The following is a 24036-nucleotide window of genomic DNA, read 5'->3' as shown; positions in this document are numbered from 1 at the left end:
TTTTATGAATAGGTTATTTATGTCTCTGTGTTCCTACATTCTGAGAGCTCTGGCAGCTTTCACAGAAAACACACAGAAAGAGGCAGCAAAATTTGAAAGAGTTTTTTGTAAAGAAAGATATTCAGGTTGTATTAATTACACATTTCAACAAAAACTAAAATACACAGGACACTGGTAATTTCTAAAGACATAGGGTAAGTTCAATTAACAAATACATTGAAATAGGTATCAAGCTGTTAGAAACAAAGTGAAAATACAACACAATCCCACTTCCCCTTGACAAAATGAACCCCCAATGTCCATGATTTCCACTTAGCAATGAGCAGTTAAGCCTCTAGACAGCTAGACAAAGATGTTGATGTAGTAGCCCGCCATTCCAGGGTAACCACACAGGGCTCATCCCTAACTGGTTCTCGGCTGTGGAAGCACTTCTGTATTTTGGGTAATGTGTGCACTACTCTTTCAATATTTACAGTTCTGTGAGAACAAAGCAATAGAACCCACCTTTAGGTAACCTGCAGAAAGACCGAGTTGTTAGATAAAACAACCACCATCCTCATCTACTAAAAAGGAAGTGATTTACAGTACCTATCCAGGGAAGGGCAACACTTTTCTTTCCCCTGCAGATCACAGACAGGAGCACAAGCCCATAATGGAAACTCATAGCACAATATTGTTCTTTGTTATTTGCGTGGGAAATTTTTGTAATGTTTCTTTGTACTGAGAACTCAAAGCATCTTTAGAGTGCTTGTGTCTCACATGCTTAGTTCTGTTCTCCTAGTATTGCCTTTAAGTAGTTCAAAAAAAAAAAAAAGAAAAAGGGCTGAGTTTCAAGCAGCACTCTAAGCTGGATTTTAAGGAGCGCAATGGCATCAGCATTCCGGTTCAGAGAAGCAGAGAACGTGGAGCAGGGAAGCAGGAAGGGGCTGGAATCAAACTGGCACTGGGATCCACCTGGCTCACCCACCAAAAGTAGGAAGGAGCAGAAAATGCGCCCTTTTGCAAACCGATGGCTTCTGCAGACGTGCTGCTAGGCTTCTGTTAGAGCCCGCACGCAGCACAGCGCTGCTGCCGTACCCAGGCTCACAAGGCATTTGTGAATCGAGGACGGGAGTCTACGTATGCAAAAAGGATCGCAGACTTGCAGCCCCGCCAGAGAAGCCATTCCTTCAAAGCCGCTCTGAACCCTGGGTGCGCCTAAAACAGCAGGTTCTCCTCCCATTGACTCATTCGTGATCAAACAAACCAAGATGTGAGCTGGCATCAGGAAGCTTGAGCTGCCCTACAGAGACTCCGTGGCTACGTCACCACCTATCTCTTTCCAGTCCTGTCTAGCCATATTTAAATCTAATACTAGATTGTCCCTGGCCCTGGAGAGCCAGAGCCTGAAGGAACATAGCGTACATGTCTCTTGCCATAGAGTCATGCTACACAGCCAGCTTACCGCATCTCCTCAGGCTGAGATCCTATTTAACTTCAGGAAAAAAATCAACAGGAGGAGACGCAGCGCACTGTGTAGCAGGTATGGCTGGGAGGGTGTTTGCAAATTCAACAAACCCCAGCTGTGTTGAAATGGAGCACACGGTTAAGGCTCAGCTAGCTCACAGGAAGGTTTATACACAGCACGGCGAGGCAGTGCTGGCTGATGCACGACAAATGCAGCGCTTCAAGTCCCCCACCTCAGAGCAGCTTTTCTCCACCAGGCAGTATCTGGTCCTTCCAAGCTCCCAAGCACATCCCATTACTCTAGGCGTTAAGCACCTTCCAGAATGGTGATTCCTGTAGTCACTGCAGTCTCCACCACAATCTCAATTCCCTGAAAGACTCCTGCTTTCAAGAAAGGGAATAGAAAGGAAGAGTACATGGGTGGGGAATAAGAAAGAGGTAGCGACGCTGAGGAAATGAAAGCTTTCATCTACAGCAGTCTGGCATCTGATGAGTTATTACCTAAAGAATTAAAGAATATGACAAAGCCATTATTATTGAGCCATAAAACGCAGCTATGTATTTCAGACTAGATGACAACAGAGATGAATGCAAAGCTATGTAGTGTGGTATCCTTGATCCATTTGATCCTTCTGCCTTCAAAAAACACAACACAAACCGGTATCCAAAGTAGCAAACCCATGCTCCACCTTCCACGGGGACTGTTCTACAAATCCTGGCCAGCATTGAGTAGATAGGACAAGCCTCTCCACCCATCAAAAATGACAGAAGTCACTTTGATGGTGACTGATAAATTAATCATGTCAAATGAAGTCCTGGATATGTGAAGTCCTCTTTGCTTTAAAAAAAAAATAAATCTAAGGCAGAAGCCCTTCCCTTCCACTTTTATAAGTTCCTCTCCCTTGTCCCTGAAAGCTATGAAAGCAATGCCAGAAAACCATTTAATATAGTTAGTTGCCTTTGATGTCATCTCTGAGGAAGCATGATTACAGGTGATTGTTTTGTCTTTTGAGGTTCATCGGTCAAGCCTTTATCGTTTCTTCTTTGTTTCTTTCTTGGGTTTCTTGCTTATCTGCGGAGCAGTTGCCTTTGGCTTCTTCACTGTCTCTGACGTCTTCGGCTCAAAACTGTCCGAGTCCTGCAGGAATCAATCAAGAAACAGCAACTTTTTAACAGTTTGCTGACAGCTCACTTTGGGAATTTGTGTGCAAGCCGAAGGAACAAGTGCTGGGTATCTCTGTTGGAACACGTCTTTATCAAACCGAGCCGACATTTAATGAGACTTGAGCAGCACCGTGTCTGCTTCTTCTGCGTGTGCTTTTTGAGGAGTGCAAGTTCATGCCCAGAAACAGCTTGTTACCAGAGAAGCTGTTGTAAGTGTAAGTGTCTAAATCAGGCTTTGGAGAAACACAGTACTCCAATTTTAACGGCAGAAAGAAAATCAACACTAAATGAGAACTATTCAAACTAGGAAAATGAAAAGACACCATAAAAATCACCAGTATGCATGGTAACATGCCATAGGTATTTCTGCAAAATGTTAAGCCTCATCCTGTGCAAGACAAAAGGTAATCCTCAAAACAGCAGTACGAATGTCAAGTTCAGAGCCACTAAGTCAAGCCTGAAATTCAGGGAGGGAACCAAAGGCAAAGCTTTCTTCACCTGGCCTAACAAGGAGTCCTTAGGCATCCAGCTTGTTTCCTTCAGGGGAGATGACAGATAATACTTCAGCCATGGGAAATAAAGTCTACTTATCTTGTAAAAACATAAGGGAGCAGCGCCAGTCTCATCTGAGAAAGCACACACACGCAGATTGCCTGCTTCCATTAAATGCATTTGAGTACAAATATTGCTTTAGCATCTTGGTTTCTATCAGTCAGAGCTTGCCAACTGGAAAAGGACACACAAAAAATGGCAGAGCAAGACGTGCTAGTTTCAAGCTTCCAAGACAGAGCTCCAGATAACAGAGGGGAAGGCAAGTATCTGACAGGATCCTTTTAATCAAGGAGCTCTGTTCAAACACCTCTCAAGTCACTGGGCTATTACAGTTCACATCTGCGTGGCTTTCCAAGGAAGGAGATTTGGCTGACTTTCCAAAGGCTGTAATCAGCGCACAGGGAGCTGGCAGGCTCCGGAGAAATGGAGCAACACGCAGTTATTACTCAAGGATGCAGCGTGGTGCTGCCATAAAGCGAACACTGCTGCCTTCTAATGTTCAAACCAAGGTAGTCTCCAAAACCTGAAGCCTCCAAAACAGAGAAGCCGATCTGTACCCTACCTGGACTCGAGCACCATTCCCAAGGTTTGGAGGGATGGTCTTTCTTGTTTATTGTCTCGGAAATTAATCACAAGGGCAGAACGTCAATAGGACAGCATGGAGGAAAAAAAAAAAAAAAGAGCATGCAAATAACAAAGGATGACCTTAAACAGGAACAGGTCCTTGAGCTTTATCACTTTAATTGGAGGCTTGGTCTTCAGCTTCCCACTTCAAACTAAAACTGTCACTCTTCCCAGCTTTCAAGAACAGCCATAAATATATAAAGGGAAACGACGGACGCAGATGGGTGGGCTCTGGTGGCTGCAGCAGGACTATCAGAAGGGAGCATGCACCCAGGCCAGGGCATCAGGAATCCAGTGCATCAACGCACCTCCACATCCCACTGACAGTTAAAGGTGAAAGTTGGACCACGAACTGTCCTACCTGAGCTAGAAAGGAAAATCTCGCTCTGCCCTCTCTGTTGTATGGTTTTAACCCCCCAGACTGCTGTTATCAGAACACATCTGCCAGAGCCTTTTTCCTTTGCACTGTGCCTCACCCTCAGGCGTTCCCTTCCCCAGCTACCCTAGGCATACTTTGTGTCCTACAAGCTCCTTTACAAGGCAGGTAACATCAATTCCACGTGCTGCTGAAAATCTCCATGCTTCCTCTGCACAAGAGGGTGCAAACATGGCAATAGAGCCTGAAATCAAAGCTTTCCATTCTGAGTTGTTACTGAAAATAATACCAAATACCATGCATGTTTAGAGAAAACCTACATCAAACCAACAAACTTGCAGCCTGAAATATTGCCAGCTCCACCAACACGAGCGTTACCGAGCACCTGGGGCTCTTGTATCACAACAGCTGGGTGGATGTGGGTCACCCCACTGTGGCCCAGTTTAAAAGTAAACAGAAGATAGAATCAGAGCTCTGTAGCTCACCTCAACCTTTGACTTCAACATTCTCTTCTACAAACAGCAAAGGGCTCTCTACATGCTGGCACAGGATTGGGCACCAGGACTGAAAACTGCCTTCTTGGCAATCAAATACACTCAACATTTCACCTTGTTTCCAAAAATCATACACAAACAAGAGCCCTACACCATTTTCTGACAGGCAATCCCTGCAAAGGGGGCGCCCTGCCTGGCAATTAATAGAGCAAATCAGCAGTAGGATGATAATGTGGGCTTGGGACTGAAGTATTCTTGCGTGCGATCAGGAACAGCACGCACACCCAGCGGGAGGTGGGAAAGCTAGAAGGAAGGAAAGAGAATGAGCTATGGATCATCAGTTCTGGGGCAGACTATTGTGTCTCCACCAGCTCTGAAATGTTCCCTCCCACCCGATTTTCTGTGATTCTGTGTATCTACAACATTAAAGAACACCACTTACCGTCTTATGGGACTTTGAAACTGGCAGGATTATGGCTAACACGCAGATAAGCTGGAAAATGGCTCCAAAGAAGAGTCCGTAGCGTAGCACGTTCTCCATGAATGTGGGCTCGGGGATCTCAGGTGGGGAGAAATCCAATTCAGCAGCCATAGTGGAAACACCTTTCTCCTCTAGTGCTCTCAGGAAGACTGGTTTCTACAGGGAAGAAAAAAGAGTAATTATTTACATCGTGTGCTCTGGCGTTACTTTCCAGCAGCAGAAAATTACAGGCTACTTTATGGGGTTTTCTGAAGATAACCTTTGGATATCTTCACAATACACTGGTACAGATACAGACCCAAACACAAAGAGGGAAATGAAACTCGCATTCTTTTGTATGCTTGTCTTTTCCTTAACTTGCCTAAGAAAGCAGCCCTCAAATATGAGTTTTAGTACGTTTGCAGGTGAGGGGAAAACAAGCAAAATATGACAGATGGCCATAACACACTAAAGGAAAGCTTAAAAAGCAAGAAGATACCTCTCCCTGAGGCTGATTGTGCATGCAAGATGAATGCCAATTATTCATTTTCACTTACACTGTACATGTAATCACAGCCTTGTTGTTTTAGATGTACAAAACCCAACGTTTTAAATAAAGCACACAGAGAGTAGATTTGCTGAAGACAGTGGGATGAGTTCAATGTTTACAAACAGTGAGTTAGTGGATGGCTACAGGAAGCCCCACATACCTCGCAGTGCTCACACAGGAAGTTTGTGTCAGAGTTAAATATTGATCTCCTGGGTCCCCAGCTAGATTTTCAGCCACTCCCTCCCTTCCTTTTCCTAATGGAGTTATCGCTTCATTCTACAAATGACTAATGGCTCACTATAATGACTGAGAACTCTCCCTCCAGAATTGCTCAAGTACGCCACAGCAAGTCACAAAAGGGAAATTCAATTCTTGCGAGATGCCACCAGAACTCAGCTGTGATTATTGTCTTACTCGGTTTTCCTGATCTGCATGATTCAGTTGTGTGCTTATTGAATCAGCACTCCTTGTTTATACACAGTTCTCTCTTGGCTTTCGTTTGCCTTTCGCATGACTAGGCTGGGTGCAAGATGGTGCTGCACGCACGTTTCACTTGGAGGGCAGTAACCTGTCTCCTACAATTCCTCTATCACCCAAACAAGCTTTGCATTTCTTATGCTAGGAGATTTCTACAGTCTGCAGATGTGACCGCATCCAGAAAGATGGTAAACATAGAGGCTAACTTGAATAAAGTTATAATTGATACATTGAAGAGAAAACCACACAACTCTGTGCTGTCACAGACAGAGGCAAATCTGGGTACAAACTAAAAGACATGGTATATAAATCACAAGCAATAATAATTCTTTTCTTTTAATTCAGCTGAAGTATGGGATCTAATTTTGGATTGAAGAAGACAGCAAAAGTATTCCCAACTGCATTTAGTATCTCCTTTGAATCAGGATACAATTTAATATCTCCTTTGAATCAGGAGATAGGAACAGGTGACCTCCTTCAGTCTATACTTCAGTGAAAAGAAAAAAACAACACTTCAAATTCTGACTGAATTCGTGATCTGTGCATGAAGCTGGACTGGGCCATGCAGGCTCACAGAGTCCCAGTGCAGACCCAATGCTGGGACTGGGTTTAGGACAGCACGAGTAAAGCATGCATAAATGTAATGCACTCCTAACTACCCTCAGCTTTTAAAATTCCCCTTCCTCTAATCTATCAAGGCAGCAGTTCCTAAGCAAGAATCACAGAAAACTTCAGCCTTGAGTTGTATTTTGTCTGGATTTTTACTTATTGGGACACTTTTAGAAAACTTCACTCTTGCTCCCAGTCTTTGTAAACAAAGCAGGCAGGCACGTTGCTTCTCTCCTCACCTGGGGTTTTCTTGGCACAAGCTGCTACCGACAGTCCTGATTCACACACCTGAAACACCAACACAAATCAGAAAAGGGAACTGACACATAGACAACAACACCAAAAATCCCCGTCCTCGTATTCCGCCAGTCACCCTTCCCTTTCCTACTTCACCTCTCGTTAGGGCGTTATTAATTGTGTAAATATCCCCAGTGACGTGAGCAGCACCGAGCGCCCAGGTGGCGAACACAACCCACACAGCACGCCCCGCGCTGACACCACGCTCCAGCTATCGCAGCAGTCACAGCCGGCACCCCACGGGAGAGCCTCTCATTTTGCTGCTATCAGCGGAGCTGAACTAATACAAGGCAAAAAAAAATTCCCTGCTTTGAAAAGACTCCCAGACCTGCACGCCGAAGGAGGCTAAACCTCTGAGGTAGATGTGTCAGGAGGCTCAACGAGCAGCAGGGAGCCATGCTCAATACCAGGCACGCTGCCTCCTGCAGCACACACCAAACGAGAAGTGAGTTTTCCCACCCAGGGAGCTACCTCATCACACTCTGCCTGGTGCCAATGCAACAGGGCCCTGAGTGACAGTCGGGTCTTCCTCCCTCTTCCAGAGAAGCTACAATTTCACCATCCCTTCCCATGCTAATATCTCTTCTTCTCCACAGGCTCAGCCACCTTTTTCCCCAGACGTAGCCTGTTACCTACACCTAAAATAAATGTTCTTAGGCTGTATTTAAAGGTTTATACTCTGGCAGAAGACCTAAGTATATGACAGCACAGCCCTCCCCAGCTCTCCCATTTGGTTTACCAGCAGGTATTGCCTCTCCCCCCAGGCCTTGCTGGCTCACTAGAACACTCTGGTGGAAGCAGGTAAAAACACAGCTCAACCACACTAAAAGAACTGACCTGATTATTGGTTTAAAACTACTCTTAGGGTTTTACAGCAAGCTAGCTGCTGCCACCCAGCAGAACCACAGAGCCACACCATGGAGTCAGCGTGGGGCTGCAGGGCTCTGGCTCGAGGCTTTGCTCAGTGCCACCAGGGGAAGCCGATGTAGCTGTCCTCCTGGGGACAGAAACAGGCCCCACCATAAAGAACCTCGTGCTTTCAGGCTCAGGGCCATACACAAGCCACCCCAACAGGGGCAGATAAAACCTCTCCTTTTGCTGCCCCGTGCTTCCCAGCTGGCACCCCCAAGCCCCATCTCCACGTACAATAACTAACACAGGCAGGGCTGCAGGAGCATTTCAGGTGGCACACACCGGGCTCCTCTCGAGGCGCCAAGGCCGCTCAGCACAGAGCACGGGAGGCTGAGGGCCTGCAGAAGGCTCTGGGAGGACCCCACCGCAGCCCTCCAGTACCTGGAGGGGGCTGATAAAAAAGGAGAGCGGCTCCTTCCTCAACCAGATATCGACAGGACGAGGGGGAGCGGTTCCGAGCTGGAGGAGGGGATGTCCAGGTTAGCGGGTAGGAGAATCCTTCCCTCAGGGCCCTGCCACAGCCTGCCCGGGGAGCCTGCGGGCGCCTCGGCCCTGGGGGCGCTGCAGGCCGGGCTGGACGAGGCCCGGGCCCACCCGCTCTGCCCGGACCCCCCGGATCCTCAGGGTCTCCCCGGGTCCCCTCAGGCCCCCCAAAACCCCCCGAACCCCCCCAGTCCCCACCACCCCTCACCGGCCGCTCTCCGCCAGGCCGCGCCGCCCCGGAAGCGCTTCCCGCCTCCGCCCGCCCCTAGCAACCGCCCGCGGCCGCCCGGTTGCTAAGGGCGGCCTACCCCGAACCGCCCCCCCCCTAGGCCGCCCCTCACCCGGGGCTGGCCCTGCTTCCCCGAAGCGCCCGAGCGGCCCTAATTAAAGCCCTCTGCTGCTGCCCGGCTTTATTTGTTTGATTCTTTGGTTCTTTGGTTGTTTATTTCCCCCCTGCCCAGCTCCCAAATGGAGACGCCTCAATGTGATCTGTAAAGGGGAAAGCAGCGCGTGCTGCGCTTTGTTTCTCTGTGGTATTAAAACTCAGATTTTCTTGGCCCTTCTCCTAGCCCTAACGTGTCCGTAGCGCCAGCTTGGTTTTGCTGCAGGTCCAGGAGTCTAAATGCTTTGAGGAACCCTTATTGGTTTGCTGATAAAGAATCAGTTCTGCACAGAGGGCGTAAGGTGCGGCATTTGTAGTAAAAGGATTTCTCAGGCTGCTACCAAGCATTTCGGTTACATAGGTATTAACAACAACAATTTCAAAGGTTTTGAGCAATTGGATTTAAAACCTTTTTATTTTAGTGCATAAGACTTTACGGACAACTAGGGAATGTGCACAGCTGTGAGTTGCAGAGGACAAAGACACTTTACAAAGCATTTTTTCTGGCTTAAAAATTAAGAAAAAATTACTCTTAAATAACGATCAGAGCTTTCACTACCTGTGACGGCCAAGGGATAAACCCAGAGCTCAGGAACAGCAATAAACCCTGGCCTTTAAGGTCTGAACACAGCATCGAGGATACAAAACCCCTGAGGATGGAGAAATAACTCCTGTGAAAGGAGAGCCCCTGTCAGTGCGGCTTAAACGACCAGGTTAAATTATTTCCATGCTACCAGCACGCTGAGCTGGGGGTGCTGCCATCCACGTACACCCTCATGGCACTGATCCTCAGGGTCTGAGGGTTGCGGGCAGAGGGCAGAGCACACACAGGGCTCACATCAGTACCGTCCGCCTTCCAGGTTAAAGCCCCTCCATTTCCTCTGCCGACAAAACTGGCACTAGCTATGGACAGGAGAAATAGGCAGACCAAAATTGCAGCTTTTATACAGCTCCCACCCATCCCTTCTACCCCCTGGCAGACCATCAAACGCCTTGGTGGCAGTGCCAGGCTCTGCACAAGGGCAGTGGCCTTTGAGCTGCAAGCAGGTGGTGCCATCAGCCCGCCCTGGCTGTGCGCCTTCCACCTGCACCGCGCTGACCCATTCATTTCCCTGATTTTGAAACGATGAAAAAGGAAGCTGTTTGTAGGTGTATGCTGGGTGGATGACTTTCCAAAGCCTGTGAGATTTGTGTGGGTTTCAAAGCTAGCATTGATTCAACAGGCAGAAATGGCAATCTTGTCAGCACCCAATTCTGAACAGAGACAGAGCTCAGATATGAAGTCTTTTTCCAAACCCAACTCATCCTTAGCTTTTTTATTTCTTTCTAAATTTCGTGTTTGGTTTGCACTGCAGTATTCCCTGCAAGTCTTTGCCGTGAGACCTGTTTATTACCATACACTACACCACATACATCCTTGCTCACCATGATCTTTTCATCCTCAGGTTATTATTATCAAGCCAGAAAAAAATAAGTATAACTGCTTTGTTTTTAGGTCCTTAATGGAAACACGGATTTCCTCACACCCTCTCCATAAACTAACACATCTTACTTAAACTCTGATTTTTCATCAGAAGCTTTTAAAGCAGTGTTTCCTCAGGAGGGGTACTGGCAGATGAAGGACTTTTGTGAGCCAGGGACAGGGTTAGGATTTTAACACCAGCTCTCCTTGTTCCCAGAGCGTGGCTGTATTGTGCTGTGTAACTTTCTAGCCAAAGCTCCTTTCCAAACTGAAATGAGAGTGGAAGACCAAAGATGAATTCACTGCTGGCATCTGAGCCCTGTCTGCCTGGGTAGGAAGAGGAAGGAGCTGGTATTTAGCTCGAAATTCAGGAACCGGTGACTCTCAGGTGACTGTAGGATGCTGACATCTGGCTGAAACTCCTGGCAGTTCACTTGGGTGATGCTGAAATGCTGCTGTCGCTCCACCAGGAGATAAACAGAGCCAGACAGGTAGCAGCTCTATAAATGGCTCTCACCCGCAGAGCACATCAGGCCTCCTGACACATACGTATCTTGCTGGCTGGTGCCATTTGTTCTATTGTAGTGTCAGTGATACGGTAATGTTTGAAGATTAAGTAGGCTTTTCAAGCAAGCTTTTAACTCTCTGAGACAGCCTTTTCTAATGGCACTTCCTTGTACGTTTTGAATTACCGATTTATTTTGGCTATTTTTAATCGGATCCCTTGCTTCAGACTCATTCTCACGGAGCAAACTGTGCTCCCATCCGGAGGGACCTTTTCCGAGAGATTATTTTGATAATTGTTTGTATTCAGGTTCCTACCAATCTGAATTCTTCAAGGGAAATTTCTCCCCAGGATACCTATTGTTCAAAGGATCGACTCGGGAGGCTCTGAAGATCCAAATCCCAGCACTTTATCTTTCCAAGGTGGAAAAACCCAGTCTCGTATAATTTTCTAAAGGCAAGTCTTACCACACCTGCTGTGTTTGAGATTTGGCTTCTCCATTTCTTCCTTAGAAGTAACTGATAGCACAAGTCAAGCCTTGTCTTTCTCCTCTCATTTTGTTTGCTTTCCACAGAAATTATTGCATCTTTGCAAAAAACCTTTGGAATTAAAAATACTGGGTATGTACCGGCAACAGACAATGTAGTAATGGTCAATTTATTTATAACATGTCATCAGTCTGCTATGCGGGATAAGAAATTTGAACTCAGATATGTCCCAGCCTATCTCTAAGGTGGCAAACTTAGGCAGAAAATAAAGCTCCTAATCTTCTTAGTTCTGTGTAATGTACCATTAGGACACTTGTGATAAGTGGGCCACCACCACATTTCTCGAGTAAAAGAAACCCACAGGAAACAGTTGTGTGTGGCTCCATCAGGAGTACTGGGGCTTAGAGAAACTGGAGGCCAACAGTCCCCGTCTGTGCCATTCTGGAGGAGTGCAGAAAAGCTCTTGACAGCTGAGAATAGGAAGCGATGTTTTTGTCATTTGATGGGTTACTTCTTCCTGTCATTAGTTTCAGCCTCCCAGGGAGAGCAGGACCATTTCACATGCTGCTCAGCTTATCTGGAGCTACCCGTTCTGCACCTGGAACAGACAGGGGCGATTTTTTAAAGCATGGCACAGGGACTGGAGGAGGTAAAGCTAAGAGGAAATCAATACCTGGGAAATTGCTGCAGGATCCTAACACCGTGTCCTTCATCAGCGAAGGACCAGCAGTGAAATATAACTCTACCTGGTGTGTGCTTCACCCAGGGAGGTTTGGTTTACATGCGTGGGACTCCAAAATGCGGCAGCTCCAGCTGGAGAAGGTACCTGTGGTGCCCTGTACCTGGCCACAGACAGCAATGATGTAGGCTTAGGCAAATAGAGAGCTATTCAGTGGGCATTGCTGACCCCAAGTGATGACCTGTGGGGGCAATCCCAAAGTCACGTACCCTGTGTTCTGGGGGCCAGCAGAATGCCCACAGAACCAGCCGCAGGAGGAAGGAGAGGTGGGAAAGAGCTGGAAGGTTCTAGGAACAAATCAAGAGATGCCCTAGAGGGAAAAAGCCGTTTGCTCCCTTTACAAGGTAAATTTGTCGTTTGTTGTGCCAAATTATAATTGCTGCTACTCCTAAAATGAAGCTCCCATGAAGAGAGCTTTCACGCTGCTTGCACGTGTACCTGCACGGGGCACGGATCCACCTGGGTGACCACCCTGCTGGGAAACAGATGGGTGCAGAACTGGCTCCAAACAGCACTGGATCCTATCGCAGCCTGTAGCAGCTTTGTCCTGAGGTGTCAGCAGCTGGAGCCCCCGTGGCAGGACTCGAGCTGCCGGCAGCAGGGATCACAGCCACCGCTGCTGCCCCAGGAGCGGCCTCGCTAGCCAAGGGAGAGCTGAAGGAGCCTGTTGGAGGAGCTCCAGAATTGACCCCTATCGGCCCTGAGAAGACACCAAGGCTACGAGTAAAGCTAGAACAGCAAAATTCTGTGGAAAGAAAAGCTGCTCTTTCTATGCTATTTAAGAACTCCTAAGCAGTATCCACCCAATGGAGCCTGAAGGGGTTTCAGAAAGTTCTGCTGCCTCCCACATTTAATCTGGTCATAAAGAGAGCTTTTTGTTGTGTAGGTCTCCTTGGTCCAGATGTACACAACAGGAACCCAGCCTGGGCAGAACAAGGAAACCCCTAGGACCATGGGGTTTTACATAGCCTTCTTTGACAGCAGCTCACTTGAGATACGAATGCAGAGCACAGCCCTCATAATCCAAGCTGGGCAGCAGGCAGCTATAAACAAATCAATTATAGACCGATTCCTCTTGATCTGAGAGAGATTGCCCCAGGTCTTAGAGCAGCTCTGTGTAAGGCAATGGGCCAGGCAGATAGAGAATTAGCTCAAAAACAAGCTATAGGATAATATCTTGGAATAGCATTGGCTCTCAACTGGTTTCACAACGTGGTCTGATTCATCTGTTCAGCCAGTGTAGCACCAAGACCGGCAGAAAAATAAGTCATGCTGAAAAATTGATGCAGCCAGCCTCACACATGAGAGAACATGAACAGATTGTTTCAAAAATACAGACAAAAATCCCTTTCCAGTTGCAGAGAGCGCACAGCCGTGTGCACCAGTGGTTTTGGAAAGCCTGCTCTGTACTGCCTAGAAATAGTCTTCTCTGGGGTTTGTGAGTAAGGATGAGACACATCTATCACCTGGCTTGTGCAGCAGCTCCTCTCCCCGTTGTCTGGCTGGTGTCACTTCTTATGGCTGCGAAGCAGGCAGCAGCTCTTGCTCTCTCTTCACGTGGCTGTTTCGGGATCATATCAGAAGTCCCCTGGTCAGCTGCTCACTTCAGGGCCAGCTCCAGCTCCTGCTTTGGACCATGCAGCCCTTTTTCTTGATTTCCCTGGGAAGTGGCCTGGCACTGATGTGATACCAAAGGGAAGGTGAGGCCCCTGGAGCATTCAAAGCAGGCAGAGCCAGAGGTGACGGTGCACATCTGCCTAGGCATGGAGCGGCTGCTCTTTAATTTCACGGCGTTATTTGGCGTGCTGAGCTCCTTCGAGACTTTCTGACCGTTGGCTTGCTGCTTGCCAAGGCCACACGGTTTGGAGGGACACTGTTCTGGTGAGAAGCAAGCCCTAATCCCAGTGCTGATCCCTCACCTGAGCAATGGCAGAGAGACCCGTGCTGAACGCTCTGGCCCCCTGCACACACCAGATGCGGCGTCCTGCCCCGCATCCCGCCTCTGCCAGCCGGAGCTGTGACGAGCTCCCTGGTGCAAGGTGAAGGCATTCTGCAGCAGGCGGCTCTGAGTCATCTCACCTGCTGAAACTTCCCTCCAGCACCAAGTCACACAAGCCCCGAGCTGGGAAGCTCTGGGTCCCCAGCAGTTCTGGGCATTATAAAACCAACGCTAGCAATCTGGCAGGTGGAACTCGTGCTGGCACCTCATTTTTAATTTTTTATTAACTCCTCTGAACTGTCCCGGTCTTCCTGGCATCATAGCGGTGTGTTCTTTTTAATGGGGGGTTTCATTCCTTGTTCCAAGAATGAAAACAGCTGCTGGTGCACGGAGCACCCCAGGGGAGACCCTTGCTTGCCTTTTTCCAGAGCAGACGAGCGGAGCAGGGCTCCCCAGCTGCTCTGTGAGCTCGATGCGAAGCTGTGATGTTTGTGAGGGACTGAAGCATGAAGTGCCCCGCTAACGCTAGCAGGTGTGTGCAACAAAGGGGAAGGAGGAAAACGCTGATAATCAAAGAAAAAGAAAATAGCAAAGAGATAAACCCTCCTGAGCAGGCAGCGTGAAAAAGTATTAATGGTTAACTTCCTTATTGTGGGGTAGGAGGAAAAAATGCAAGCGCAAAGGGAAAGAAGTTTACCCTGCAAAGCAAATTTGTCATTCACCCCGGCAGATTATCGTTGTTGTTATTTGCTCTTCACTCTGTGAACAATGCCGAGAAAACACGCAAACACCCCTCAACTACAGCCACAGCCCCCTCCCCACAGCCTCCTGCCTGCGTCCTTGCTCACACAAAAAAGGGGCTGCTCAGCGCAGCCTTTGAAATCCAGGAGGATAATTGCCTCTCTGACGCGTAGGAGACCACAGGGCTCCCGAGGGAGCACAGGTATAAAAGGAGGAGCTGCACCTCTCCCTGGCAGCTAGAGGACAGCTGGGGGCACAGCCGCCTGTCCCTGCTCAGCGGCTTCGTGGGGTCCTGCCCGGGCATCGGTGGAGGGGACGCAGCCAGCGGGGCTCTCAGAAGCAGCACCAGAGAAGTTGTGTCCACAAGAGGGGCAGGGGACATCTCAGCAGGAGCCGATCCAGGACGAGCTGTGGTCTGAGGGAACGGTAAGAGCGGGTCTCTGCGCGTGGGTTTAACAGGATAATGTCTGTTTGGAAACCGGAGGCAATTAAACTACAGCGAGATGCAATCAAAGCTGGCATCAGTAATTAGCTTTGCCAGATACAGTGCCCTTCGTAGCAAACGGGATTTTTTTTTTTGTACCAAGTTAGAGAATGAAACAGGAGCTGGGCTGTGGCTACGTGCACATCAATGGAGCTGTGCCGGAGGTGAGCCTTGTAAAACTCTTAGGCATTTACTAGAGGAAGCAGAGATTTCCTCACTTGCCGTACCCATGCAAATTCCTTTTACCCTGGAAAATGAATGCTGCTTTACTCACCCAGCGGTAAAACTGTGTTTGCACCATCCCCAAGTGTGAGGAGAAAGGCAGCTGTGTTACGGGTAACGCGAAGCCAGCCCCAACGGCGCAGAGAAAGCCACTGAAATTGAAACAGGGCATGAGAAAAGCAGAAATCCTAGTATGAAAGTCTGAACTTCATAAACCTGCCGGCACAGTAAAAGCTCCATTTCATCTCTGTAGAGGTATTTTTGAGACCGTTCAGGTGAGGTTTCAGAAGCAGTCACCCAATCTCTCCAACGTCGTTTCCACAAACGCTGCCGTGTTAACGTTGCACAGGCTGGAACGAAGCTACTGTGCTTTATCTGCTGGAATGGTGTAAGAGCTCTTCATCTTAAGGGGAAATTATTAATCATTTTCTTTCACATGCTGCCAGAATAGAAAAGAAGGCATCTCTCGCCCCTGGAGAATTTTGAAGGTGACAAGGTTTTTGCAGAGCTGTCAAGCTGCCTGCACGCAGGGTGACGCTTAAATTCTCCAGGCTCTTTTCTGAAATAGCAAGCGCTTCTAGAAAGGGGAGAAGGACTTTCATTTTAGGCTCCTTCACAAGGGAGAAATGGAGACAAATATCCCAAAAGCTGAAGGGATGAGAAGCAGGCTGTAGCAAAGGAAGAGAAGACAAAGCAAGTCAGGAGACGAAAGGCAAAACCAAAAAAAAAAAAAAAAAAAAAAGTAATCACAAAAACTAAAAGCAGAGAAAGGAAAAATTTCAAAGGGACAAAATGTGAGGAGGAAAACGTTTTTATTCCTGGAGGAAAACCCAGCACTCAGATAATCAGGGCTGTATCCTAGGAATTAAAAAGGGAAGCAGCCAACATTGGGCTAGGTTTTCTTTTCACTTAGTGGCATTTCACTTCACAGCTCACGTAACAGCTTCTCCTGGTGCTGAATAAGTCTCCTGACTGGCACTTTCTTCAGATGTTGGTGCCGTGGCCTCCTGGTACCCTCCAACATGTGCTTTAGATCATCTCCTTTATCTAGAACAAGATCTGGTTTGGGATTTGTCTCAGAGATGTTTAGGGGAGAGAGGCACAGAAGGGGCATGCTTTCCCAAGTTCAAATGCAAGAGGGGAAAAGCAGCAGCAGGACCAGGAGCTCTGTAAGCGTGCCTCTGTCACTCCTTTGCTGCTTCTGGGCATTCCTCAGCTCTCCGAGGGGCAAGAGCAGCTCTGTAGCAGACCAGGTTTCGGAGGGAAGGGGAGCTCCTCCTGCAGCTGCCAGAAGTCAGCTCTGCTTGGGTCGGGATCATCGGCTCAGCTCCCAGGGAGCGGGTGGGAAGCGGGCTCAGAGCGTGAGCAGCTGGCAAGAGGGAGCTGGCTGAGCACAGGCTTGTGGCAAGAAACCCGAATTCGTAGTCCCCTTGCCCATGTCTGTCCAGGCATGTGGGACATCAAACCATCACACCACTTGCGTGGGTACCACACAAGTTCTTAATTAGACATTCTCCCTTAATTAGCCATCTACATTCAGCTATATCCGAGCAGCGAAGCAGTCCCCACTGCTGCTGTTTTCCACCAGAACGGGCCCCCTCCTGCCACCACCGTCAGTAAAATTCACTGCTTTGGAAGTTCACTGGGGAAATGAGAAGCCCAGCCAAAACCTTTCCATTTGGAAATGTGGGGGTGTTTTTTTCTTTTTTTTTTCTTTTCTTTTTTTCAACTAAGTATTGTTAAATGTTTGGAAGGTTTTTTTCTCCTTAAAAAATGAACGTTTTTCTGTTACGGAGATCAAACATCTTTCTGCTCTTTTCTTGTGTAAAATAACATAGCAGAACAAGGAAACTTGATGTTTTTAAAGATTTCCATCCACATTCTACTTTCTTAAAGAACCTTTTCTGAGCTGAAGATCAATTGCTTTTGATCAAAAGTGAGGAAGAGCGTTAACTGGAATATTCTCCTACCATCTCTCGCTTCCAGTGACAAAAGCATTGCATTCAGCTCCCGATGGTGTGTGACCTCGGGTGATTCTCTGCCCTGACTCATCCATCTGGGGTGGTGGATGCACAGCCCTTCAGCCAGCCCCAGGGTACAAAACACTGCAGTGTTTGTCTCTGGGCAGACACACTGCTGGTGAAATCCATCCCACCTGCACCAAAGTCCTGAGAGCTCCAAAGGCATTTCTGATCGGTGGAGAAGGGGCTCCTCTTGACACAGCAGGGCAGGAGAGGTCCTGGGGGACAGCTGCAGATGGAGATTGCAAAGGTCCTGTGCAGCGATGCTGGGCTGGTGAGGAGCTTTTTAGGCAGACACCGCCACTGACTCAGTTCTGCATTTCAGGTGAGTCCAGAGGGTGGAAGATGCTGGATAAGGCCACCCTGCTCCTGTTCCTGCATTTGGTTGCATGCTCCATCTCCTCTCCTCTCTACCCAGCTCTCAGGTAAGATACTGAATGCTTCATCCATGCTGGAACTCTCTGCCTCAGCTCTGACCTTCTGCAAAATGAGCACGTGCCAAATTCAGTTTGCCAGCCTTTTTGAAAGCCAGATAAACTGTGTGCGCTCTGGTGAACCTGTTTCTTTACCCTGGCTTATTTTTTTTTGGGAATGCCACTAGCTTAGGAGTGGTTTCCAAAGAAGGCAGACACCTAACATGGGATATTTCAGCCCAAACAGTTGGCTGTGGAATTGACTGCTGGATCCTATGAAGGGGAATCTGGCAAACTCCAGAGCAGCCAGCACCACCAGCACCATCACTGATTAAAGTTTGTGCCTGCAGGCTACCTGCATTGAAATTGAACCCACAGATATATCATTACATGAACTCAACAGCTGCATATTAATATTTTAATATTAATATTGCCAACTGTTTGAAGTTAATATTACTCCTCACTATTACAAATTGATGGATGTACAAAATTGGGCATAGGGTTCTCTAAAGTGGATTCACAACACCCCACAGAAAATGCTTCAGGCCTTGTGCCAAAGCCAGGGCATGATGATACTGCAAGCACTGGAGCTTTGCTTGACATTGCTGGGAGCTCAGTGAGGGGAAAACACATTTGGGGCAGCTTCACTACCTGCCCTTTAACTGCTGGGACAGCTTCGGGGCAGTTTCTGGCAGGGGAGAGTGATAGACAGAGCTTGTGTTAGTGGTGAGGGAGGGATGGAAAGGGACAGAGAAAGGAAAAAGCAGAACAAGGAGGAGCAGTCAAGAACCCTGAGCAGCATTTGACCACGTTTTGCAATATGCCTTTTTCCTTTTTATTTTTTGCAGGTACAGCCCAGGGCCCGTTACTGGCAAGGCCGTGAACTTCCAGCTACAGGACCGTGGCCCACTGCAGGGCCATAACCCCTCAACAGAGGAACAGGACGAGGAGGGTTTGTTAACAGACCCTACAGAGAAAAGGTTTGACCTCGCTGCTGCTCTGCAGGCACTTCTCATTAGCCATTTCAGTACAAATACTGATTAACAGATACATTTTGTTTTCCTGGCTGCCTCCCTCTCAGAACCCCAAATCCCTCAAATCTTTTCACCCTCCAACACTAACTCAAGTCCAATACTAAGAAGCCTTTGGTACCTTTACACCCCTGATCTCAGCAGTTATATCTGGTGTATTTTGACACCTGAAACGTCCACTTCTTACCTAGAAAACTCTCTGCTAGCTCAGTGAGCACACCTCGTGCTTGTCTTTCACCCCTAGGATGCAGCGCCACGCAGATGCCATATTCACCGACAACTACCGGAAATTCCTGGGGCAGATTTCTGCCCGCAAATTCTTACAGACCATCATTGGCAAGCGGCTCAGGTAAGCCCTGGGGGTTTGCTGTCCCAGAGACGATGCTTTGGTACTGCTTTTTTTTTTTTTTTTAATGCATGTAGCAGGAACAGCTGCCTTCCGCTGCAACAGAAGCAATCTCCTGCTGCTCCACACCCCAAAGGGCATCCTATATCCCCACTTCTAAGATCCCTCTAATCACAACAATTATTAAACGGCCTAATTAATCCATCCCTCGGAGGCTATCAGTGTCAGATCAGCTGCGAGCTGTACCATGCTAGCAACGAGCAACAGTCTTTGCAGATTAATAGCTGCAATGATCGTTCCCCGTTAGGAAACACCCACTGTTACGCCTGGTCTGAGCACAGAACACAGCCTCTCTGCTACACCTTGGGCACCTGTGGTTAGACACATCAATTATTGCCACTAAATACGACCAGCTAGTCATATGCAAGCCAGCTCTGACCCCACTCCTATCACAGGAACAAACAGCTGCCCAATTTCCTCCTGAAATGAGGCAGAACAGCCCCAGGCCCAGCAGGCTCCTTGCTGCTCAGCCTGAGGGACTAAAACCTACCTCTGAAACCAAGACGGTTCCCGTCTTCACATCACAGGAACAGTGAAGGCAGCCCAGAAGAAGGGGTGCCCGAGCTTCTGACAAGGCGCCAGTCCGACAGCATCCTGATGGACAGCCGCTACCACCAGCGGATGGTGCTGAGGGACTTCCTGGGAGCCATCCTGCAGAATCAGAGGTAGGTGGGAATCGGTCCGGAGCCTGCTCTCCGCAGGAATAAAGCCAGACAGCAGAAAGGACCTGGCCTTAAGTTGTGAAGCTATTGGATTAAGTACTACCTTTCAGATACACCCAGGGAAAAAAAATAAAGCTCCTACCTGACCCCATAACCCACCCCTTCCCTTTCATGGGCAAGGAGGGTGCACAGAAGGATCAGCCTGTCCTGAGCCCGGAGCACACAGCAGCACATCACTGTGCTGCCTCCTCACCCCCATAATTCAGTAAAACAGCAGCAGAAAAAACAAATCTCAATCCCAGTTATATCATCACTGTCCTATTCTCTTCTTTCACAGGCCTCGGGACGTAAACAGCAGCCAGTTAGAAGGGTTTCCCAACACCCTGGCTAAGCTCATGTAAATATTTCTCCCTTTTCCACCTCCCTGTGCTCTGGTGAGTACCATTCCCTGCACAACCATGTCTGTGACGCTGCACCCAACAAGTGGTTTGGAGGCTTTCCCTTAGCAAAGCCAACTCCCACCACTGCCCATGAGAAAAGGGTGTAGGCTGCAATTTAGGGAAAAAAAGCTCCCAACCGATTTTTTTTAATGTCAAGTATCTTATTTAGGTACTTGACATTAGTACCACTCAGACCTGTTAGTCAGAGCAGACACCTAGGCACGTGTCTCCACAGAACGCCCCCTGGTCTAACTGCTCTGGCCTGAGCCTGACCACAACCACAGCTCTCAGATCTATCAGCAAATCCAGCAGGACTCAGGCACCCTTTTGGATATGTGGGACCAGGCTGGTAGCAACCAAAACATCCTCATAAAGCTGACAGACACCATGGCTGAAGCTAACCTAAATGCAGACAAAAATCTTCTCCCAGGGCGCAGAAAGTTCCTCTAGATGCCCAGTACATTTCAGGTTTTCCCTCACTGCACTGGATAGGAAATGAAACCTTATTTTTCTGTTCCCCTCAGTCCTAAAATTAGTCGCCTGGAACTTGAAATATGCTCTAAGCCTTGCCAGCTCTGGGGGATTCAGAGCCAGCACACAGGCCATCCTTGGTAATCCCTTCATTCATACAAATGTGTTTTCCTCCATGAAGCAATTCCATCTTACTCCTGTCTCAGAAATTAAGCTTGTCTAGCCCTAGTCAGCACAATATGAAGCGGTGTGGAGAGATCTGTGAGAATATTAAATAAAAAAGGGGGGGAGGAGGGAAGAAAGACCAGAACCGTACATAAATCATACGTGTGGATTCAGCTAGGAAAGCATGGCATTTAAGCATCTCTTGCCGTGTTTGAGTTGGTTACGTGCAGTTCTTTTCACAAATGAGGTCAGCCAGGAAAAGCCTCAAAAAAAGAAAAGAGTGCGCACTCACCAATAGCTTTTTCATAATTCTCTTTTCCTCCTGCTTCTGTACAGAATAACTCAGAGCTCACGGATCTAACTGTACAGTAAGCCACTCACAGCCATGAAGACATTCCTGGAGGTGACCAGCTGGAACTGAAGCATAGTCCTCAAACCCGTTTAAAGGAATGCAATTCTGATGCACTACTTAATTTACTTCAGTCATTACAATTTAATTCCCCTCTCTAAACATTGGTTTGTGTACTGAACCAGGAAAAAAAACAACAAACCTCTGTGGTTTAACCTCAGGCTGCTTTGCATATAAAGGCTAAAACAACGAGTACACTTGTAATCCTGGAGACATATTGTCTACTAATTAAGACTTTCAAATCACGAAGTGCAGCAAAATTTCTGCCAAGTCATCATTCTGTTTGAGGGCCTGATTAATAAATCTGAGGCCACCAAAAGGCACCTTTTGGCAGTTTAGTGAACTGATTACAGCCTCCTCCAAAAAGCTGCTGATGGCACAGCCACACACAGAGCAGGGCGAGGCAACGCATGACTCCACCAGCCCACCACCCAAACACCGCTGGGGGCTCTCACTGCCCAGCCCCTGCACAGAGCCCTGGCAGCAAACCTGGTCTCTAAGAAGCCTGGTGACAAGCAGTTACTGTTCAGCCTCGAGGTGTTTATGCTGAGGCTACAGCTCTGCTCTGCAAGAGCAAAAGGAGAGCCCTGTGCATCAGATGGGGCTGACACTGCTTTAATTCAGGGTGCCAGCCAGAGGCTCTGAACACCACCACGGCCAGGGCTACAGCTGTAAATGTTCCCACTGCCACTTACAAGAAGTTATTAACCCAGTGATCTCTCACGTAACTACTTCCTTCTCTGTCACCCCAATTATCCCATCGTTCATGTAATATTTATGTCTTCAGAAATGTAAATAGTGTCAGGATGGGGTACGCTTTCCCATCATTAGCAGGGAATAAAAGTTGTTCTAAATAAACCTGTCCAACAGCAGGTCAAGATGGCTCTGTGTCTATCGAGATGTTAGTTTCTTGATTCCAGGCACAGAATGGAAATGGGAGATGTTGCTCAAAGACAGCAGCAAGAGCACAGAGGGCAACTCAGAGCTGTGCTTACAAAGGCACTGCATCCAGTGCCAACCACTTCAGACCAGGCTGGAAGTACACCTGCAAACAAACATATGAGGGCGTCTTAAAGTATCCCTCGTTGCACCCAAATAATTCCCTGGTAATTCACACTATTTACCATCTCCTTTTTCCTCAGGTGATCATGTCTTAGTGCAGTAGGCTCCAGCACACGTGGAAATGAGTTCATACTTGCACCAAATCCCGACAGATTACATTCTCCCTATTGAAGTTTTAGAACTGTAGCACTACAAAAACATTATCGACTGCCCAGCAGGGGGGGAAGCAACAGGGGGATGCTGAGGTCCATCAGTAAAGCTGCGACAGCAGCAGCCCACTAATGGGCGATCCGTTACCCTTACGCAGGCAGAGAACTGTCACGGTGAGACACGTCATCCTTCTGCTTCGCAGTACAGCTGGAACAAAAGAAACCTGAACGGGACTGCTTCAAAGTGGGCTTGTAAAGCTGTTGTCTAACACCAGCCAACGTGCCTGAAGCCATTACAAATTGCTCCAAGGAAAGGAACCCCCCTATCCAAAAACATATTCATAAATTAGAAAGTAAACAAGGTAGCAAAAAAAATTACAAGCGACATGAAAGCCATACTCAAACACTATACTACATTCAATAGTTTTAAATCAAAAGACGTATCATAAAATACTTTGGAAATACCTAAGTCTGTATGATTAAACAGCTGAGTGAGTGTACCAATCTGGAATAAGAGGGATTCCTTTGAAAGCTTGGTTTGCATAAAAATGAAGAAGCAAACGCTCAAACTCTGGGAGATGAAATGTTTAAAAAAAAGCAAATCAGAAAGTGTCTTAAGAATAAAGGGCCACTGGAAGAAAAAACATCCTTTCCTAAATATAGCCAAAAAAGAAAAAAAAAAAACACAACAGCAACAAGCAGAGCTCAGAGAAAATGAATCACGGAACTGCATGATTTTCTTTTTGCATCTGTACTGTCATTGGAGAACATGCCAGAGATCTGCTACAGGGGGTGTACCGGAGCATCTGTCACAGTGTGAGTATCAGCAGATTAGTTATAAAACAAAGTTATAAATCAAAGCGGATAGGTGTGCAGTAACAACACAAAAAAAAGCTCAAAAACTCAAGAGTGAAAAGGAATTGCAGGGTAAAATAGTGTAAATAGTGGCTTAACTATTTCTTGCTTACAACCCCTTTATTCCCAGAAGGCTCGAATTTAGCACGAGATCAGTTCTTTGAAGGAGTGCAGAGGAGGTCAAGGGACTAGTTCATCAAGCCTGCATGGTGTTCAGTACAGTGTTCACCACGAACAAACTGGTAGGAACTGGTGTTACAAAGAACAGAACCAGTGAGCTAAGTGTGAACAACTGCAGCGGGGAAGAGGCAAGATGGCTTTTATAAAGCGGAGTCATGCCTCACACATGTGAGGTTCTTCGGAGGAATTAGCTCCACACCCTTTATCCACATGCTTGCTGGTTGATATAATTTCCTTGGATTTCCAAAAGACAGTTTGTAAAGTTCCTTTGCCAAGAGGTCTTTAAAGAAACCCATCTGACACGGGACAAACAGGAGCCAACACACAGACACAGGGGAGGGAGCCAGGAGCAACCGTTAAGTTTAC

General features: G+C 47.6%; 2 protein-coding genes across 6 annotated transcripts; one reads left to right on the top strand and one right to left on the bottom strand.

The window, feature by feature from the left end:
- Positions 1–803: 803 nt before the first annotated feature.
- Positions 804–8732, bottom strand: MANBAL (mannosidase beta like). 5 transcript variants are annotated; one of them, XM_068700713.1, is made up of 4 exons: positions 8653–8732; positions 6992–7040; positions 5099–5293; positions 804–2584 (listed from the first exon to the last, which is right to left on the bottom strand). In XM_068700713.1, the coding sequence occupies exons 3-4, from the start codon at positions 5246–5248 to the stop codon at positions 2477–2479; spliced, it is 258 nt and encodes an 85-aa protein (XP_068556814.1). In that variant the 5' UTR covers positions 5249–5293; positions 6992–7040; positions 8653–8732; the 3' UTR covers positions 804–2476. The 5 variants fall into 5 exon arrangements, with proteins under 5 accessions (XP_068556814.1, XP_068556816.1, XP_068556818.1 ...); XM_068700715.1 differs by lacking the exon at positions 8653–8732 and adding an exon at positions 8343–8620; XM_068700717.1 differs by lacking the exon at positions 8653–8732 and adding an exon at positions 8386–8620.
- Positions 8733–14750: 6018 nt separating this feature from the next.
- Positions 14751–21803, top strand: GHRH (growth hormone releasing hormone). Its single transcript, XM_068700710.1, has 7 exons — positions 14751–15126; positions 17753–17852; positions 18689–18820; positions 19116–19220; positions 19805–19942; positions 20277–20373; positions 21352–21803. The coding sequence occupies exons 2-6, from the start codon at positions 17773–17775 to the stop codon at positions 20338–20340; spliced, it is 519 nt and encodes a 172-aa protein (XP_068556811.1). The 5' UTR covers positions 14751–15126; positions 17753–17772; the 3' UTR covers positions 20341–20373; positions 21352–21803.
- Positions 21804–24036: the final 2233 nt, after the last annotated feature.

Source organism: Anas acuta, chromosome 16, assembly GCF_963932015.1.
Source record: "Anas acuta chromosome 16, bAnaAcu1.1, whole genome shotgun sequence".
NCBI classification, from domain to species: Eukaryota; Metazoa; Chordata; class Aves; order Anseriformes; family Anatidae; genus Anas; species Anas acuta.
Note: the sequence above shows the minus strand (reverse complement) of the source record. Positions and strands in the feature narration are given on the sequence as shown.